This window comes from Barbus barbus, assembly GCF_936440315.1.
Source record: "Barbus barbus genome assembly, chromosome: 10".
Taxonomy (NCBI): domain Eukaryota; kingdom Metazoa; phylum Chordata; class Actinopteri; order Cypriniformes; family Cyprinidae; genus Barbus; species Barbus barbus.
Window position 1 is genome coordinate 483,936 of NC_136738.1, and position 16,985 is coordinate 500,920.

The window sequence follows — 16,985 nt, forward strand, 5'->3', positions numbered from 1 at the left end:
TGTTTAACTTCCTCTAATTGATATTCGTTCATGACGATTCTGAAGCATCCCATAAGTGTATGAACTATTAAGAATGTGAAACTTAAAGCCGTAAAGTTATTTTTTATATTATAATTTTTGTTGGGTTGTAGGCTGTGCATTTCATATCAGTGTTAACACCTTTATGAGTGAAAATGTTTAATTTAGATTTTTATTCCCAACTTAAAACCTGACAATGCCAAACTGTCCAGACATGAGCACTGAAAATAAACCATGAATTATCACAATTTATAACTGAAAAAATAAATGATTAATTGAGTATTTTTTTCTTTATTTTATACTCAAATACATTAATTTTGCTTGTAAATGCCTCCTCATCTCTCTTTATTAAAGGAAAATATTTAATTTCACCACTAAAGTACTTTATGCGCTCCTAAATGTTTCAAATTAGCAGCACATGTGCTTCTTTGGAAAAATGCAAGCATCGCTCCACTCTCTGTGAAACCCAAATAATGCAAGGACTTGTTTATTTTCAAATACACAAGCCACACAGTACGCTGTAGAAAAGGTTTATGACCGTAGAATGAGAGCTGACAGGTGAAGCGTCTGTGCAGTTAATGGCAGTGCTTGAGGGAAGGTGTTCAGGAAAGTTGTTCAGTGTACAGTTTGTTTGAGGAATGATCCGTTGTTTTGCTGGCAAGGGCTTGCCGCGGCGAGTCTCCTCCTAAAAGCCCAGCGCTGCTGAAGTAAAACGGCACATGAGAGATGCGTCCGTCAGACCAGCACTGCAACAGACAGAGAGACTCAACAATTATACACCGTTTACACTGCACTCCTTTTATATCAATCACAGCGTCAGGTCAGGTCACTCAGCTGATCCCATATCTACCTACACTAACAGGACACATCTTACAGAGTTACTTTGACATTTCAGCTTTACTTCTGCTGCTCCTATAGAGCTCAAAACCCTCCTCCATCCACAGCTGCACCGCTCTTCTAGGCAGAGCATTATAAGACCAGCAGGATCTTCTTGTATCACCTGACTCACCACAGTAAGCAGAGCGCCGTGCTGGAAGTGTGGATGGAACTGCATGAATCTAGGCTCTGCTCCAGCCTCTCCCATCACAAAACCACTACATGAGAGAAATACACGTGGAGACCATTCAGAAAATGGATTCTGGAAAGTCCTGACAACAATAAGAGAGTTCATCCAGAATCATACGCACCATGGCAGCAACTCAAAGACAGGACTGGAGCGTGTCTTGAAGACGGCTATGACCGACGGGTGATTAACCGCCTGCGAATCACCTGCGTGAAGAACAAATGATGAACCAAAGGAGGAATGCAAAAGACCCGTTTTAAGGGATCGAGAGATTCTTCATAAGAAAACCTTACAGCAGTTTAGCATCATTTATCATCATCTCTTTAATGGTTTTGTTAAAATATTATAAACATTTGACTTAACATGCAGAATTGTTCAGGAAAAAACAAACAATCATCTCATGAAGAGGAGCCTGAAAAACTCCGGTCATTTGGCCTTTTGATGACATGGCAAGAGGAACTCTGGTTGTACAATTTCAGGTGGTATTTTTCAATGTATTATATTTGTAAAAATTCCTTTTTTTTTTCTTTCAAATGTATTTAAGCTGCAAGGGAAATGTCATTACTGTCAACTTAAAGCACCCTATTCTTTACTATTTCTTAGTCCGGCAGTTGTTGACCAAATGTGCTGAACATAATATAATAATTATAATATGTGACCCTGAACCACAAAACCTGTCTTAAGTGTTAATTTTCCAAAATTGAGATTTATGCATCATCTGAAAGCTGAATAAATCATCTTTCCATTGATGTATGGTTTGTTATGATAGGACAATATTTGTCTGAGATACAACTATTAGAAAATCTGGAATCTGAGGGAGCAAAAAAATCTAAATATTGAGAAAATCTCATTTAAAGTTGTTCAAATGAAGTTCTTAGCAATGCATATTACTAATCAAAAAAGTTGATATATTTACGGTAGGAATATCTTCATGGAACATGATCTTAATATCCTAATGATTTTTGTCATAAAAGAGAAATGTATAATTTTGACCCATACAATGTATTGTTGGCTATTGCTACAAATATACCTGTGTTACTGATGACTGCTTTTGTGCTCCAGGGTCACATATCATAACATTTCACATGAATACTGCACATTTTCAACATGTCCGTGTTTCTGTATTCCTGTTTTACGTATTGATTCTGTTCAAAAAAGCTTTGCCAAGAAGGTCAGCATTTCATTTATGTTCTAACAACAAATTCTGCTGCCAGATTTTCATCTGACACACTCACCAGAGGAAAGAAACCCCGGATGACTGCGGTGTTTTAAAATCATTTGCTACACAAACATTGACGTTTGCTTTACTGCAGCCTAACATGCTACGGAGCTGTAAAGAGGTTAAAGATAAAACAGCGCAGAGTTCATCTTCCACAGGCAGCTGGATGTAAGCGTTTGTGGTTTACTGTGGGTCACGAGGGCTTTGTTTTACCTTTCAGGAGCACAGCAAGTCTTTCACCTCTCGGATCCCATGAAAGAGAGCACACCTCTCCCCCGACACTGAGATTTAGACACGAGAGCAGAGACGAGAGAAACTCAAGCAGTAAAAACCATTTCATTGGGTAAGAGTTTCAGTTGTTTCAATTATTTTCTACGCACCACATTACTTTGTAACCTCATGAATAAACCTCATTTATCAGTTGTGTAGTGTACTCCAGCCTTAAAGCGCTAGAGAATTCTTTATGAACACAGGCTAATGAGACACGCGTGTAAGAAATGGCCGTCTTACGTGAGGTCTCCATCAGGTCCAGGGAAGGTGGTCTCGGAGAGATCAGCCACAACGCTGGCAGCTTTAGAACCACCTGCAACACCAGAGAACACTGTACTACACACTGTACTGTACGAGCCTGTTTGAGGACACAATGCTTTCAAAGCCTTTACAAATTCATAAACTCTTGATATGTCCTGATCTGACATGGAGGGATGGGCGATATCTTATCGTTTGCGATATACCGGTAAAAATTCTCCCCACAATAAGAATTAGTCTTCCTGCGATAATAACGATAAAGTCTAGTTGTTGAGATGTTTCTGTGTGCGACAGTGTGGAAGGAGGACGTGAAATTGAGGAGTTTATCGCTAAATAAAGAGCTCCTATAATCTCAGGGCTGTACAGTGCACACAAAAATAAATGTAGTACAGTAGCACATGTGCGATACAGTTCTGCATGTGTTTGAGCCGGTTTACAAACCTGCTGTACAAACAAACATATCATTTATTGACAAGCTTTGTCTCCAAATTAACTTCATAACAGTCAAGTGTTTGAAATAACTTCTTTTTGTGGCCAGACGTGGTTTTATATCACAGAATGATAGTATTATATACAGTGATAAAGGCTGTCGATTAGCAATGCATTATAAATATACTTTCCTTATAAAAAATACCCAAGATTGCTTGAAGAACACAGATAAACCATATATTTTGTGTAATTGTATGACTATTGTCTTTGAGCTTCATCAGTTAAAATTTCTCTATCTCCGTTGTGCGTTTTATTCAGCGATAACTGGATAGCTTTGTCCATATTAGGGATTTTCTGGAGCGTCGTCAGTGCTATTACTTCTGCGATGCACGTGGAGTTTCTGCGCAAGAGCGCCCTCTGGCTTCCAGTATGAATTAAACAGTTATTATATTACGTGTGTGTTCTCGGTAATGCTCACAACACCCTGTTTTGGGTAAAAATAGGAAATATAATACTTTTCTCTAAAGAAACAGGATTTCCTAAATTATTGTCGTTGATATCATTATCACAATAAATACCAGAAATATTGTGATATATTTTTAAGCCCATAATCGCCCATCCCTACCGACATGAATGTTACCTAGCGAGCTAAGAGGAGCTATAAGAGTTCAGACTGAGAGCAGGGTCAGAGTTCATCCGTTTAGTGCAGCATCCACTGAAGCTGGAGATTCAGAGAGTGCTGCATCTTCAAACTTGGCTTGCCAGGATGCATTGCGACAAGTTTGATACTGATGTCAAATGACACGTCTTATGGGTGAGTGTGATGCACCATGTGGAAGTGCAGATGAGAAAATAACTCCTATCTGGTTCTGTTCCACACACAACGTGACTACAGAGGACTTGGAATATAGTGCATGAGTCATATAGACTATTTATGACACTTATAAAACAACAGAATCAGGATGAACATTCTCAAAAGCCACCTGACAGAAAAACACTCGTTTCATTTGTTAGGGTTAACACCAAAAATCAATAGGCTCCACAATCAATATATAGAAAGCATACAGAAAAAAAACAGAAAATGTGTAAACTACCAAAAACACATTGTATCATTCAGATTATTATTTTTTTTTTAATGAATGAGGACATTGGATTTAATTGCCTTAAACAAAACCCTTGAGTATTTGTCAAAGATTTGATGTGATTTCCCAGGAAAACTTTATTTTGTGATTATTTCATCCATCAAACTTCTATGACTCTCTATCGTCTGTGGAACACAAAAGACATTGAGAAAATAAATAAATAAATAAATATTTCAACATTTCTCCTTTTATGTTCCACAGAAGAAAGTCAAACAGGTTTGAAACGGCATGAGATCGAGTAAAAGATGATAGCACTATTCTTACTGATAAATTGAGAAAAACTGCCTGCCAGTGTCTTTATGAAGGCCACACATCCACAACAAACTGAATACCATGTTCCTCATTCACTTTATTGCCATGTTATACATCAGCAAATCAAGACCGTGACTAAATGATAAACTGTCACTGGCCCTTTTGATGGAGTGAAAACACCACTGAAAACATAAAATACACAAATCAAGCAACTATAACCACCAGAGTGGGTTTCACTGCACATTTACAAAGTTTGCTGTGATTACGAGGTCATGTGAACTCTTTAGTGGTCTCTAAAGAGTGGTCATATATGTGGCAGAACTGCAGTGACAGGACCAACACTTCCGTGTTTTCTGGTGTGCATGTGGACTTAGGCTCCTGTATTAATCAAAGCGGTCAGCACTGATCCATGTAAGCTTTGCAGTGAGTCACAGAGGCGTTTAGTTTTGTGGCATGACTCGGGGTCCTGCAGAGTTCAGCTCCAGCAGGTCAAACACTCTCGCCTGGACGAAGGGCTGGATGAGCTGCTTCAGGTGCGTCTCATTAGGGATGCAGCTGAACTCTGCAGGACGGTTGGTGCATTCAAGTCATGTCGGATAGATCGTATTTATGAGTTGAACGCACAGGAGCGTTCATTATTACGAGTGGGGAAACTCAATTCTTTAAGCCCTGAGTTTCCCAGTTGAGGGCATGTCAGTGAGAAAACATGTCAGATGCAATGAACGCAGCCAAAGACATGCAGCGACTATTTATGGTAAATTTGTTGAAATTAATAAAAACAAAATTGTCTCATGTTCAATAAAACTATATAAGTTCCATATACAATTTTTGTTTTATTATTGTATAATTACCATCTTCATAAATTGAATAAAAACAAAAGAAAAAACACAATGCACATTTTTTTCCATCATTTTGTAAATGCAGAGTAAAAAAAAAAAAGTTGAATTGCATGTAGAAAAATTTAAACCGCCATCTTGTTCCCACCAAAGTGACTTGAATTAAAACACACCTTCATCTTAACATTTCAAACATCTTAATTACGGCCTGTCAACTCGTAGATATGACCTTTTCCTTCTCTTAAATAATAAAAAAAAAAACTCTACATCTGCAAAATAATGAACAAATGTGCATCAGTGAGTTTTTGCTTTTTTCTGTTTTTAATTTATGAAGGTGCTGTAAACTAAATTGCTTTATTCTAGCAACGTTTTCTGACTCGGAAACTCAGGGCTTATAGAAAATTCAGAGTTAACTGCTCCTAATCATGACTTTGTGGTGGCGTTCACGTGTGTCCAACTCCTATACGATCTATCCGTCATGACATTTTGCTTTGGTTCTAGAACTAATCAAATTTCATTGTGAATCAAATAGCACTAAACTGAACAGAGAACCTATGAATTATGAGTCAAAGTGAATCGTCATGTATCCAAAGGTTCACCCCTTCAATAATAACTGACAAACATGGTTTCCAGGAGACGCAGGTAAGCGGAGGACCGCATGTGCTTTTGTCCATACCTGTGAGATCGGAGAAGGTGAGCGCATATATGACTCTCTCTCCCTGCATACTCAACAGCAGACAGCCACCGTCAGGACTCCAGCAGGCCGACTGACAGACACAGGGAAGACACGGGACACATTGTGAATCACTTCCTTTAGCTACGTGAAGGACAGTTTTCAAAAATATTGCTTGCAGGTCTTTCATTTAGCAGACGCTTTTATCCAAAGTGTCTTACAAATGAGGAACACGGCAAGCAATTCACCATAAAGAGGCAAATAAACACAGGAAGTGCTCGTGATATGAAGTTTCAGATATTGTTTAAAATATCACAAGCTACAGATAGTGAAAGCACAGAGGAACAACATGACAGAACTACATTAGTGTCCACACCAACGGACTCGACATGCACTGCATATTGGTCATCTGCCACTTTAAATAGAGCCGCATGGATTCTGATTGGCTGTCAATGTTTTTCTCGTTCATCAACTGGAGTGATTTCAACAAAATCATTCCCCCGGGTCTTCATCGTTACAGGTGTGCCTACAGAATTAGACTGATTATTAACACATTACAGTTATTGGTGTGAACAGCCCTTTACACTCCGTTTCAGGAGTTTCCTTACCTGACAGCTGCCTTTCAGACACGGCCATCTCTCACACGTCCACATGCGCGTCTCCCAAACCCTAAAACACACACACACACACACACACGACTGAAACAAAGAACCTAATAAATAGTATCTGCATATCAAACTTTAATCTATACTGAACACAATGAAAGTCAGATTAGGATCATGATTTTTCAGAAGCACAAACACACAGTAAATATATATTAGCATCATCGGTTTGCTTTTGTGATGTGGACTCTGAATCTGTGACGTCAGACTGAACGAGGAGCGCTGCATGTCTGCACACTCGTGTTTCGAGTGGATCCCGTGGCTGTACCTAAACAGAGCGGCTGGAGTAGCTGCCAGCAGTCGACTGCCATCCGGAGACCAGGAGAGGTACGTGACTCCACCGCCACCCACCCTCTGCAGCGGCACACCGCTCTCTGCTGCCACATCCCACACCTACAGCACAACACACAGCCTCAAAACATACAGCACTCCATTCTTAAACCACCGTTGTGACATACACAATTCACAGATTAGTTTCAACACAAGACCATTGTTTTCCTTCATAGCTGTATATAGTCTGAGACCACACTGACAACAGAAGTTCAAAGTCTAATTTAATCCTGCACATAAACAGAAGAATATCAAACAAAGAAACACAATGACTTCATGCCCATTCACTCCAACAAAAGTGATGAAGTCTGATGTGGGAAAAAAACCCCGTCTGCATTGACTGCATTAACAGCTATTCATTCAAATGAAAATGTTTATTGCAACTGAATATTCATCTTGGTGAGGACAGCCCTGTACAGCTGCAATATGGTTGTTTTTTTGATTTTCTGGAATTACCTCAAAAAAACAAGCATTTTCACACGTCTCAGATCTTTCGACCCCACTGGATAAATTGATTGAATTTAGTTACAAAATTGACCAAATTTAAAAGCAGAGGCTTCGTTTCTTATCAAAAGTAACAAAGCTCAGTGATTACTGCATGGTAGGTGCACTAAAAAATATATTGTTTAGTGAAATTGTGTTCACAAATCAACAACAAAACAGCACAAACTGAGATCTAAAAATCAATATTGGTCCATCAAAAATTAAATGTTTGGTCTAGTTGTTAATTAAACCCTTAACTTGAATGTACCAGAGTTAGTTCCCTGTTCATTTCAAAGCATTAGTTGAGAGTTTGTTTGTTTTTTTCTTTAAAAAAAAAACTTGCATCATTTCTCTGCGTCACACACACGAATATATAGTGGTGATGATTTAATTATTAATATTGGAGTACCAACTTCACATAGATCTGTTTATATGTATGAGTTTAAGTTGAGCAGGAAGGCCAGGGATTTGGTGCTTACCATCATGGATGTGTCGACCGGAGACGCAGACACAAGCAGGGAGCCGGTGGGGGACCAAGCGATGGAGGTGATGGGAGAATGACCCGGATGAGACAAGACCTGCGCACAGCCAGACGACGGCCTGAGAGAGACAGACTCCGTCAGACCAGTGTTCTGACCGACGCTTATATATGCACAGATGTGTGTTTGAAGCAGGGTTATCAAAGGTACCAACTTCAGAACCAGTCGCTACTGAAAGTTAAAAACGGTGACGATACCAGCATTGAGCAGATTCTTAAGCACCTCTGATTGGTCTGTGTGTTCACACGCTCAGCAGACATTTTAGTACCGCCTGGTTCTGAAGTCGGTACTTTTGACAACACAAGTCTGAAGCAAAATATTACTAATACACGTTTCATCAAAGCAATAAAATAACATGACTATCTTTGGAAAAAAAGTGAATAATGTTTAAAATAATATGTTTATAAACCATATATAATTAAGTTGCTTAAACAATCAGAAACAAAACAGCATCATGTATGTATAGTTTAATACAAAAGGACCAAAAACCAATCACAAAGAGCACTTTTTCATTAAAAACATGAGACGTAGAAAAACTGCCATAAAGTCCCGAGACATGTTTTTTTAAAAGTTGAACTTTAATTTTACATGGCTTTTCACAAGTGCAACGGTCATAGATGTGTCCCTATAGAAAAGGTTCAAACATCCTGGTAATCTGAGCTTAATGTGTAAAACACAGTGATGCTCCACACCGTTTGATGTCAGTTTCCAGGAAAAGACAAGAGCCTTTATTATTGGAACCAGCAATGAAGCACGATAAAAGACGGCAGCACATAGAGAGCATGATGACCAAACAGGTCAGCCCATAAACATCTGGTGCATTTGGAGAGATGCATGAATGAAGAGAAGCGTAAGCACACAGAGAGACTCATCAACAGCAGAACACAGCGTTAAGAGTGACATGAGGAGCTCAGTAAAACACAGATGCTGCATGTTTAAAGCAATATTCAGTGCCTTTAAAACAGCCTCAGACCGTTTACATAAAAGCTTGCCATCAGTGAGGAATTTTACATTGGGCAAAAGAAAATTTAATTAAACTGTAACCATGTAATCTATAATATCACTTCCAATACCAATAGCCTATCAAACAGAATAGCAATGAATTACAAAGATAGTAGCTTTAAAAACAAATCAAAGTTTGAATCAAAATGCATGCTTTGCGGAGGCTATTTCAGCAAAAATGACCCCAGAGCACCACCTTGTGTCCAAACACTGTACCTGCACCGGTTTCTCTCAGACATGTAGCATGCAAACACCACCAGAGCTAAAGCCTGAGCTATTTCAACACAAGCTCTCCAATTTCAACATGGCAAAGGGAAAAAACTTGCATCATAATTCAGTTTTGGGGTGGTGATGGCGCAGTGGATAAGACACATGCCTTTGGTGTGAGAGACCCGGGTTCGAATCCACTGTGAGACACCAATGTGTCCCTGAGCAAGACACTTAACCCCTAGTTGCTCCAGAGGCGTGCGACCTCTGACATATATAGCAATTGTAAGTCGCTTTGGATAAAAGCGTCAGCTAAATGAATAAATGTAAAATGTAAATGTTATATTGTCTGGTTTAGAGTGAAAGCAGAGCTGGATCCAAGAGAGCGACCGGAGGATGCAGAAGCAGTAGATATGGAAGTGAAGTGCTGGATCATACAGGCTGTGAGCGACACGTGCTAAAACACAGGTGCATTATTTACAGTAATGTTCTCAGTATAATTCTATGTAGCCTATATGACAGACTTGCCCTGCACATGCTGCACTTCACTGTACTTTCCTTTCCGAAGCGATTCCAATATTTCAAGCAATTAAAAACCGTCATAGCGAACATCTAAAGTGTCTCTGAAGGAAATAATGCTTTAATATATCAGCCAAATGTTCTTATCGGGTCAATAATGATAACAGTAAAAATGAACATGTATCGGCCGATACTGAACGGATGGCAGCAGTATATGGTGCATCCTTACCCTCTTACACCTAAACCAGGGGATTCAATTAAACCCACAAGAGCTCCAGTCTCTAGTCTTAGTCCAAACAACTTATACATTTATATATAATATATTCATTTATTCTCAAAGGAGCCAAAGGACAATGGCTTCTGAGAATTTTTATATTTTCTTGAATAAAAAAAAAAAAAAAAAAATTACCAATTGAGCCCAATTAGATACGAGTATTAACAGTTAAGGTCAGATGTTTAAACAAGCTATAATTATTATTTTTTGATGTTTAGATGCATATGTAAGGCAGAAGGCCATGTGACAGAAAAGACAAGGGCTTTAGAGTTTTCCTCTGAAAGTTTGGATGATTTTTATACTCTTAAAATACTGATTAATAATGCTAAATGTAGATTTAAAATTAAAATGTCGTCACAAACCTGGTTTGAAAGGTCAGATGATGAACAGCATTGTTGTTTTCAGTCTCGGTCTATTTTACTGACTTTGTTTCTGCTGTTTGTAAAATAACTGCATCATCCTCCGCTCTTACCGGTGCTTTAACGTCTTTAGAAGCGCACAGCTTGAATGAAGCGTGTTTGGCTTTAGATAAAAAAATAATAATAATAAAATACAAAAATATGAGTGGATAATTACAAAAAGAGGACCCCTGAGCGGGCGCTTGTGGTGTGAACCGCTCTTTATTTAGAAACGGTAAGATGGTGCTGGGAATCAAGCCGAGGTCTGGTATTTGAATACGCCGGCCCTAAACTTACACACATTCAACAGCTGCAGGAATACAGCACATCAAATCCAGTCTGAGCGTTCTGCTGCTCTCCTCTACAGCTGCTTTGAATCAGTGTGCGGTGCAGTAATGTGACGGTGTTTCATCAGTACCTGGTGGAGAGAGAGGTGGGGTCAACGTGCCATATGAGCAGACAGGACTGACAGGCCACGGCCAGAGCAGAGCCACACAGAGGCTTCCACTGCAGCGCACACACGGACCTCTGCCAGCGGTGCTTCAGCGTCGGTGTCGGCGAGCTGCAGAACACGGTTACAAACACATACTCAAACTGATCATTCACTTCAATTAACAGAAGTTAGCTACATCTGATTACACTTCAGTAAACCAGTACAGAGCTTCACCTGGTGCTCCTGCAGGATCAGAAACATCGGACGCAATGCAACAAAACTAGAAAACTCATTAGCAACCAAGCTGTCAGCAGCACATGGTCAGAAGCGCTGTTTTTCTGAATATCAGCACGACTGAACGTGTGATGTTGACAACAGTGCATTCAGAAACTACTCACATTTTGATTTTGTTTCAGTGTTATGCTAAAAATGCTTTAAATTATTATTTAAATCAATCTACTGTATACACTCCAAGCGTTGCACAGTTTACAAAAAGGATGAGCTTTGCACAGGTGTTCAGTACTTAGTTGAAAATTACTGCCATTTTCACATCTGCGTAATTTCCAACACTTTCGTGGACAGATGATTACAGTATTTTACCAGATTTTTACTGAGAAGCATTTGTAATTTCACTGAAATTGCAGCTTTTCATCAAAATGAAAGCCCATGGCTTTATCTTTTGCAAGTGAAGTCTACACAAAAGAAGTGTTTGGCTTCCTAAAAGCACCAGTGTGAATACAAAACAAGGTTTGAGTTCAGTTTGAAGGCTAATGCCAAGACTTTATACTGAATTTGTATCGTGAAGATAGGCTGGAGCATTCAAAGTGACCAGACTGATGCACCTTTCAACAACGTGCGTAAACCCAGGCTCTCAGACACAGACTTGCCTTTAGATGCGAATATCCTGTTATCAGCATCTCATCATGTCATTCATTCAAGTCAATTCAACTCTAAACTGCTTATTTGATTTGGAGCTGGTTTTAAAATTTCTATTTAGTTTTGTTATTTACATTATATTTACATAGTTTTTTAGCAGATGCTTTTCTCTAAAGCGACTTACAAATGAGAACAGAAGCAATCAAAACCAACAAAAGAGCAATAATATGCAAGTGCTATATTAGTATATTATTATAGTTATATTTCAATTTCACAAAGAAACATGCCGCATTTTGCCCAAGCAATAAGAAAAGGACATTTAATTTATAATTTGTCAAATCTTTTTGTAAAAAATAAAATGGAATTGTAAGTTGAGTGAATAGTTACATCCCTAGCACTTATGCTGTATCAGGCATATTGATGCACAATTGTAATTTTGGCTTACAGCATATCGTCTAACTTGAACTTTTTGATATGTAATGTAAGATGTGTGTCCACTGGAATACCTGTTAGATTTGTAAATCTTGATGGAGTCGTCCAGCAGAGCTACAGCAAACTTATCAGTGTGAGGATGCCAGGCGAAGCTCCTCAGAGCGCTCTCGGACCTGAAAACAACACAAATCAGACCAGAAACTGACATCAAGCTCACGGATGATCTCTTGTGCTCAGTTTAGAAAGGTTTAGCCTCAGAACCACAAACAGCGTAAACGCAGAAATGAAGAGCTGATAAAATGACGTACCAATCCAGCATCTGTGAAAACTCTGCCACCATCTCGTCACGGCTCAACTAGCGCACAGAAAGAAAGGCCATCCATTATAACTGCAGCGTGCCGCTGACAGGACTCAGTCTAAGCTCATACTCACAGTCAGATGTGGAAACAGAGAGCCGTGGAATGAAGACGCCCATCTGTGCAGAGCCAGGACACAGGCGGATCCCACGGCCAGGAAGCTGGGCACTGAAACACAAGCAGACAGCGGCTCAAGGCGTCTGACAGCGACCGCTGTGTGATTATAGTGCGTCAAAGAGCCATACCTTCCTCTGCGCTGTTAGTGATCTCATCTAGCAGACCGTACAGACCCGCGTCACGCCTGAAACACACACACACACACACACCAGTGCAGTCAGCTCATCACAGCTGCTCTCAGTCCACCAAATACAACATCGGCATTACGCAAATACAGTGATGTAGACATGTGGGGTGTGTTTGAACGAGCCGTTTTAGGAGGGTGTGGACGAGTCTTAACTTTTATAATATATTTACACTGCTTTATGGTTGCTTTTGGTGTTAGGTTGAGTAACTTGCTGTTTTGTGACATCTGGAGGTCATGTTTTACTCACAATGACCCATTCATACTCCAACACTATTCACTGATTGTGTATCATGTGCCAAGTATTCAGGTCTCTGTGTTCATTCAGTTAATAACTATATTGAGTAAACATATTACCTTAACAAGAATAACGAGCGGTGTACTTGCTTACATACGTGATTGTAAGTGAAACACATGCTTTATAGGCTTTTTTTTTTCCAGTGCTATGTTGTTTGAGTAAAGTTTTACAAACCGACTGAGTGAAATGTACTTGAGTATTGCAGGGTAAACTTTAAATAATGAAGTATAATTTACTCCTCAAACTCTACCTGGGAGGTTGTGTTCACCGTTACGAGTGACTTTAACTAACGATCCACTGAAACGATCAAACTGAACAATTCTGATGATCAATCTGCCAAAGAGAGCTATATGTAATGTAATGCTCACCAGGCTCCAGCGCTCCTCATCCACAGCGTGTCTCTCTGGTCCAGGAAAGCTGATTTACTGCTGCTCTCTGGACGACTGTGACCCTTCAGGGTGTCTCTGGTGAACTGAGGACTGGGCAGATCACACGGCTGCAACCAGATCACACACTACACCATCAGACGCCATGCCAGTTTACCAATTATACTAGGTTTATAAAACTTACTACAAAAAAAAACTCTTCAAAAGAGTTAACTGTATAAAAAAAAAAAAATTCTCTCACAGGGTTAAAACCAGCACGGTCCAATAAAACATGCTTCATGGATAAAGGGTTTTGGCAGAGAGAACATGTTCTAGTAATAAAGCTTGTGTCATCCTGCAGGGACCTATTCTACAGCGGATATAAACAAGCTGCTGCCATCGGATTGGGAAACTGATTTTTCCAACATTGGGGCTAATTTCATGGAGTTTGTTCATTGTGTATGGATCCCACTTGGTTTGTTATTAACATCGGATGAAAGGTCTGCTGATATTGCTTCTTTTGCAGCAGAATCTGCTTCCACAGTGAAACTAAACCAGATCTTAAAATTATGATCCTCTAGTTTGTAAAAAAAAAACCATTGTGTGTATTATATGTGATAAGTTAAGGGATAACATAGCTTGAAGACAGGACTTCGCACCTGTAATTAAAAGAAAATGTGGTCCCACTTTATATTAGGCGGCCTTAACTACTATGTACTTACATTTAAATTAATAATTTGATACAACGCACTTATTGTATTTATATATTTTTAAATACCTGCATGTAAATACACCTGTAACTAATTTCTGTAATTACATTTCTTTAATGACCCATCCCTTACATGCGTGATCGAACATTTAGTCTTTATATAGTCCTTTATATAGTAGTGGTGTTTGTGTAGTTATGTAGGGTGTAGTAGTGGTGTTTGTGTAGTTATGTATTGTGTAGTAGTGGTGTTTGTGTAGGGTGTAGTAGTGGTGTTTGTGTAGGGTGTAGTAGTGGTGTTTGTGTAGTTATGTAGGGTGTAGTAGTGGTGTTTGTGTAGGGTGTAGTAGTGGTGTTTGTGTAGTTATGTAGGGTGTAGTAGTGGTGTTTGTGTAGTTATGTATTGTGTAGTAGTGGTGTTTGTGTAGGGTGTAGTAGTGGTGTTTGTGTAGGGTGTAGTAGTGGTGTTTGTGTAGTTATGTATTCTGAAGTAGTGGTGTTTATGTAGGGTGTAGTAGTGGTGTTTGTGTAGTTATGTAGTGTGTAGTAGTGGTGTTTGTGTAGGGTGTAGTAGTGGTGTTTGTGTAGTTATGTATTCTGAAGTAGTGGTGTTTATGTAGGGTGTAGTAGTGGTGTTTGTGTAGTTATGTATTGTGTAGTAGTGGTGTTTGTGTAGGGTGTAGTAGTGGTGTTTGTGTAGTTATGTATTGTGTAGTAGTGGTGTTTGTGTAGGGTGTAGTAGTGGTGTTTGTGTAGGGTGTAGTAGTAGTGGTGTTTGTGTAGGGTGTAGTAGTGGTGTTTGTGTAGTTATGTATTGTGTAGTAGTGGTGTTTGTGTAGGGTGTAGTAGTGGTGTTTGTGTAGTTATGTATTGTGTAGTAGTGGTGTTTGTGTAGAGTGTAGTAGTGGTGTTTGTGTAGTTATGTATAGTGTAGTAGTGGTGGTGTTTGTGTAGTGGTGTTTGTGTAGGGTGTAGTAGTGGTGTTTGTGTAGTTATGTATTCTGAAGTAGTGGTGTTTATGTAGGGTGTAGTAGTGGTGTTTGTGTAGTTATGTATTGTGTAGTAGTGGTGTTTGTGTAGGGTGTAGTAGTGGTGTTTGTGTAGTTATGTATTGTGTAGTAGTGGTGTTTGTGTAGGGTGTAGTAGTGGTGTTTGTGTAGGGTGTAGTAGTAGTGGTGTTTGTGTAGGGTGTAGTAGTGGTGTTTGTGTAGTTATGTATTGTGTAGTAGTGGTGTTTGTGTAGGGTGTAGTAGTGGTGTTTGTGTAGTTATGTATTGTGTAGTAGTGGTGTTTATGTAGGGTGTAGTAGTGGTGTTTATGTTTGTGTAGTGTGTAGTAGTGGTGTTTGTGTAGGGTGTAGTAGTGGTGTTTGTGTAGGGTGTAGTAGTGGTGTTTATGTTTATGTAGTGTGTAGTAGTGGTGTTTGTGTAGTTATGTATTGTGTAGTAGTGGTGTTTGTGTAGGGTGTAGTAGTGGTGTTTGTGTAAGGTGTAGTAGTGGTGTTTATGTAGGGTGTAGTAGTGGTGTTTATGTAGTGTGTAGTAGTGGTGTTTGTGTAGTTATGTATAGTGTAGTAGTGGTGGTGTTTATGTAGGGTGTAGTAGTAGTGTTTGTGTAGTTATGTATTGTGTAGTAGTGGTGTTTGTGTAGGGTGTAGTAGTGGTGTTTGTGTAGTGTGTAGTAGTGCTGTTTGTGTAGGGTGTAGTAGTGGTGTTTGTGTAGAGTGTAGTAGTGGTGTTTGTGTAGTTATGTATTGTGTAGTAGTGGTGTTTGTGTATAGTGTAGTAGTAGTGTTTGTGTAGTTATGTATAGTGTAGTAGTGGTGTTTGTGTAGTTATGTATAGTGTAGTAGTGGTGGTGTTTGTGTAGTTATGTATAGTGTAGTAGTAGTGTTTGTGTAGTTATGTATAGTGTAGTAGTGGTGTTTGTGTAGTTATGTATAGTGTGTAGTAGTGGTGTTTATGTAGGGTGTAGTAGTAGTGTTTGTGTAGGGTGTAGTAGTGGTGTTTGTGTAGTTATGTATTGTGTAGTAGTGGTGTTTATGTATTCTGAAGTAGTGGTGTTTATGTAGGGTGTAGTAGTGGTGTTTATGTACCTGCACGTGTTCTCCGGGATGAAGCTCGTTGTTGCGCTCGAACAGCGTCTGTGCAGCCGTTACCGGCGCCGGGAACACACCGAGAGAACACATCCTACACACACAGACACACACAGGCTTCACAAACACACGTGACCCGAAGAAACACGCCAGTTATAGAGCATTTAACCTGACGAGCGCGCTGTTGTGCTCCTCACCTTCCGATCAGATCGCGCGCTGTCTGCTTACGGAAGCCCCGGAGTGACAAACACCGCGGGAGAACACAAACGCGCTTTCAGAATAAAAGCCTTCTTCTTCTTCTTCTCCTTCTTCTTCTTGTTCTGAGATTTGCGGCAGACTCGGTGCATCTGCTGCCCTCTTCAGTCTATTTGGAGAACTCCGCTTAGTGCGTTATTACGTAAAGACCGCTTCGGTGTAAACGTTAATAACAGTTTTTGTTGTTTCATAGTCGAATTAGAATCTGTAACTCCAGATTCCAGCAGCTCTTAAAAAACAAAACAAGAGATTTGTTGCTGTGTGATGAATAACGCATTAATACATGATTCACAG

General features: G+C 39.5%; 1 protein-coding gene across 2 annotated transcripts; it reads right to left on the minus strand.

The window, feature by feature from the left end:
* Window positions 1-122: 122 nt before the first annotated feature.
* On the minus strand, window positions 123-16,852 carry aaas (achalasia, adrenocortical insufficiency, alacrimia). Of its 2 annotated transcripts, none has more exons than XM_079427360.1 (17): window positions 16,634-16,852; window positions 16,437-16,530; window positions 13,639-13,766; window positions 12,917-12,972; window positions 12,748-12,839; window positions 12,624-12,670; window positions 12,390-12,488; window positions 10,993-11,136; window positions 8,115-8,235; window positions 7,091-7,215; window positions 6,769-6,829; window positions 6,164-6,254; window positions 2,811-2,883; window positions 2,514-2,581; window positions 1,206-1,287; window positions 1,028-1,112; window positions 123-764 (listed from the first exon to the last, which is right to left on the minus strand). In XM_079427360.1, the coding sequence occupies exons 2-17, from the start codon at window positions 16,527-16,529 to the stop codon at window positions 621-623; spliced, it is 1,509 nt and encodes a 502-aa protein (XP_079283486.1). In that variant the 5' UTR covers window position 16,530; window positions 16,634-16,852; the 3' UTR covers window positions 123-620. The 2 variants fall into 2 exon arrangements, with proteins under 2 accessions (XP_079283486.1, XP_079283487.1); XM_079427361.1 differs by having other exon boundaries at window positions 16,437-16,553; window positions 16,634-16,758.
* Window positions 16,853-16,985: the final 133 nt, after the last annotated feature.